This window comes from Pygoscelis adeliae, unplaced genomic scaffold, assembly GCF_000699105.1.
Source record: "Pygoscelis adeliae isolate BGI_AS28 unplaced genomic scaffold, ASM69910v1 Scaffold62, whole genome shotgun sequence".
NCBI lineage: Eukaryota > Metazoa > Chordata > Aves > Sphenisciformes > Spheniscidae > Pygoscelis > Pygoscelis adeliae.
In genome coordinates, this window is record NW_008824401.1 from 3,692,108 (window position 1) to 3,696,479 (window position 4,372).

Here is a 4,372-nt window from a genome sequence, read left to right on the forward strand (position 1 = left end):
TTCTCCAAATGCTCCCTCAAGGAGGGCTTGCACACATTGCTTAATGCAGATCCCTTACACCTGAGGAGAAAAAAGGACTTAAGGCTCCCCTTCACTTTATCCAGCCTCCAGCAGGCTGCTTCTGCCCCTGATATCAGAACCAGCAAAGGCACAGCCCAAGGGTTCAACTTGCTGATCTGACAAAATCCAAGCTTGCGCTCCGTTGGATCAACAGGCTGAACTGGCTCACTGCGAACCTGGGGAAAGGGGGCTCAGGGGGAGGACTGCTCCCTGTCAGCAGCAGCATCTTTTCTGGCTTAAAGTCATTGTACAAATACAGCTGAGATGGTGGCTTGACCTGCATTCTCCAGAACTCATTATTTCTCCTATTACCTGCTTTCTGAAAAGAAACCGTGCTATACCTTGTCATAGAGATCAACTCTGTAATAAGCTGCTTTGTCAGGACGTGTTTAGGACAGCAAGCATTCCTCCCAACTTTTAGCAGGGCTCCTAAGGAACATCTCCTGCGAGATGATTCCTGGCAGGGTCATCTGCCTTACGACTGCACTATCCTAACCTGTTATCCTCCAACACACAGGTAAGAGAAGCTACACATGGATCACACTATTGCAATGACCTTTTATGATCATTTTTCTCCCCCGCTCCAGTTACGCTGTCAGGAGACAAAGTAACTCAAAACTATATCAACACAAGAAAACATGAAGGCTACAGTACTCTGAAGTTTTCAGCATACTTGAAAGAATAAGAGCTAAATGTTAAACTCTGTGTCTAGCAAAAGAACAGCATTAGAAGGCAGCAGAGCCAACTGGATGAAGCATTATATATCTCAGACCGAGACAGTATCACCAGTCCAGGCCAGCCACTGTATAATTACTCAAGTTACACTTTGTGAACTCATATACCATACAGCCAACGGATGGCAAACTCCATCAAAAGCCAAAGAACCATCCAGGCAGACACAGATGACATTCTGGATTTTTTCCAATGAAAGCATGGAAATACTAGGTTGCAAACAACACATGTCCTATATGGTTCATCCACACTTCCCCTAAGCTAAATTTAAGGAAGTTACCTAATCCTAAAATTACTACCTTTTCCCGATTTAAACCTTCTCTCAAACCCCCATGTTGACTTGAACGCTCAAGCTCCTACGTTAATCAACACACTGCCTTAGAATTATTTTCGTGTTTTCCCATTTCCTTTCCTCCTGTTTCCCTTATTTGGTTTTTCTGTTTTAACTGAAGTCGCAACCTCTTTGGGCATGAAGTATGCCTACCAACGTGACTGTGGATTGACAGGCACGAGAGGCCCCTTACAACTAAGAGGGCCCTGACTGCAATGTTCCCGTAACGTCAGTAAGTCACATTAATGCTATGGAGAAGGAAATTATGCTGAGTGCTGTGATTCTGGTTGAATTTCCACTTTGACATTCATGAGACATTTTTAACATTCTTGTTTTAGCTCCCCCAGGAATGGGCCACTGTCCCTGGCTTGATATTCCCAGGCACATTTCCTAAACATAGAGTCTTCCCCTGAACGTGTCAGCACATACTATGACCTTAGCCTCAAGCTTATGATTTTTTCTTAGCACAGTGACACTGGTGGAGTCTATAACCCCAGGAAGACTTAGAAGTCCTAAACTTCCTAAAATGTCACTGTTACTCTCTCTCAAACAAAGGTCATACTGTTTCATTAAAAGATCTCTTTGCGTGGGGAAGAAACAGTAACAACCCAAAAGAACAGTAAATACAAATAAGAAAAGTACGTCTTACCTAACGAGGTAACAGCACTTTCTATTTTCCCAGTCAGGAAGAGATTCACTGTGTAAAGACAGAAAAAGAATGTTGATACAAGTTCCAGTGGCACAGGGTGGCAGTCAGTAGTTAACCATTTCTAGGTGTTTGCTGGGGTGTTAACATAAATGCATTGCAGTCTTCCGACAAGAACTCTGCTTATCTACACAGGCAAGTCATGTAATCAACTATTATCCTTCACCGTAGCTACGAAAAAAGTCAACATACAATGTTAGTTTAGTCTCTGTCAAATACGCTACCTAAAGAAACAACTGCCAATCTATTCCAGGTTGTCTTCTGCAGGATTTTTTTTAATTGGGGAAGACAGAAGAACAATTACACTAAAGCATTCATCACCACAGCTAGTCACTTTACCTGCTTAAATGCTGGAAAATAACTAATGAGATTATTATCTTTAAATATGTCTCCTCTGCATAAAGCAAAGTTTGTTCCTCTCAGGTGAATGTCACCTTGAAAATAAACTGCTAAAGCTAACACAATTACCTTGACTAATCAAAGGCAATGAAGTTTTCAAAAACGTCCACTGGTAAAATCAAAACAGGATGAGGTGGTGCTTGCAACACACATCTGACTTACAAATTAGTTTCCAAATACTCTTCATTTTCTCAGAAGTCTCCTCTCACAGTATATACCGTTAGAGTGATCTGGTAAGAATAGTTATTGCCAAAATTTTCTCCTGTGTCATTGTTGCTCCAGAGGTCAGCGCTAAACATGTAGTTCCATATTAGTCTCCCCATACATTCTTTAAGGCACTTATAGCGTATTTCACTACCTGCTCTCATTTTAGCAGTATTCTACAATCTACAAAGACAGTCTATTAATAAAATGACAAATGTTTAAAAGAATTAGAAAGGTTTAAAAGGTTACCAAAACTTAATTTACAACATCCCAGCCCAAGCACTCACTTTGGCTTCTTATTATAGTCGATCTGTTGGCAAGCATTTAGTAAAAAACATCATTAAAAAATGAACAATAGAAGAGAGGAAGAGAAACCATCCCTGTTCCCAACAGTCACTTGGGAAGCTGCTGACAATTAACACTATTTATGTCTCAGAGTAGCATGTACGAGCATGGGCCCCCATTGTCTTCGACACCGTCCAAACACATCACAAAACGGTGACCCTTGCCCCAGCCATCTTCTGGTATAACTTAAACGAGTACAAGAAGAAAAAAGTACCTACCTCTAAAGGGGTGGAAATAGAAAAGCTAAAAACGATCCCTTAGCTTGGCAGTTCAAGCCCAGCCACGGTTTTCCATCAGTAGTGGATCTGAACTATCACCAGACTGCAAGCAGCCCAGGTGCCTACAGCAGTCCTTCCCTGACTTATGTCTGGATGTCCACAATTTGGACTTTCTCCTTCCTGAAGCCAGAGCTCCAAGAGCTAAATGCAGACAGCAATTTCGGCAGGCACACAGGCTGCTACGGACCTCAGGCTGAAGCCAGGCCCTGCAAACCAGAGAGAACAGCTGCTCCTGGCGTCACCCATCGCAGAGGACTTCAGGGTACTACCACAAGGGCAAGGGCAGTGACTTCTTGCTCCTTCTAAGTGGCTGCAGGATTGAGCTTTTAGTAACGCACAAGGGAAGGAGGGCAACTAAATGGCAGCGTATATATGCTGTAGCTTAAGAAACAGGCCTGAGCTGCAGATTTGTGTTAATAAGCATTAACGCGATGTTCAAAGGACCTTAACAGCACTGATTTTATTATGTAATTAATGTACAGTAACATTTGTTACATGATAATAACAACACGCCATGTAATTATTTCCTTTGTTTCACAGTGCTAGCTTGCTCTGATAGGTCAGCAAGTGCACCTAGGAGCAACACTACCATCCTGCACCAATAAACAGCTTGGCTCTGTTAACTCTTGCTCTGTGACAGAGCAGCACGTCCGTTTCTGACAAACCTTGGATCACAGCAATAATGGCAACACAACATTTTCTCACACGGTATTAAAGCACTGCTGTTCCTGTAACCATAGTAATATAGCCATAAAGACTGAGAAGAAATTAACCAGTGATTAAGTCACAAATTTAATTTCATGAAAATTAAAATATTTGTTTTGCTCCAGAGAAAGTACATGAATATACTCTGCATAACTATTATCACCACAACTGAAAGGAGCGTTTGAAGATGCGTTGTATGGAAACATCTAGGTCTATACTACCATCCTACAATCTTTTTTCATGTTTCCTACCCAAATCTTCCCGATGGCCATAACAGAACACGAGCTCCCAAGCAGAGGATCCCTCGCATGGCTGATGAGGGGCCCCCATGCCCTTTAAATGGACATAAGTAGCATGAAGACAAGGGGCGTGATAGAGTGGAATTAACCAACTCAGAGCCACGTTACTTTCTTCTGAAGACTGTTAAACAGGCAGCCCTAGTTTGCTACCAGAAGGACAGAGTTACAGGCAGCTTTGCATGCCAGGCCTGGCAGATACCCAAGAAAGACAACCTCCAAAAATGCTCTTTTACCTCTGCAAATGCAAAACATCTATTGGCTGCTGTTGCAAGTTCTTTGCTCTCATTTTCAAACTCTTTCACACTAAGAAGTC

The 4,372-nt window shown here is 42.3% G+C and overlaps 1 protein-coding gene across 1 annotated transcript in view; it reads right to left on the reverse strand.

Annotated features, from left to right (window-relative positions):
• The window catches only part of LRP3 (low density lipoprotein receptor-related protein 3), a 20,851-nt gene extending 18,095 nt beyond the window's left edge, over positions 1-2,756 (reverse strand). The window contains exons 1-2 of the mRNA XM_009320323.1: positions 2,720-2,756; positions 1,773-1,820 (exon numbers count right to left, since the gene is read on the reverse strand). Of these exons, the coding sequence (XP_009318598.1) occupies positions 1,773-1,820; positions 2,720-2,756 (85 nt within the window). The remainder of the gene's footprint in view (positions 1-1,772; positions 1,821-2,719) is intronic.
• Positions 2,757-4,372: the final 1,616 nt, after the last annotated feature.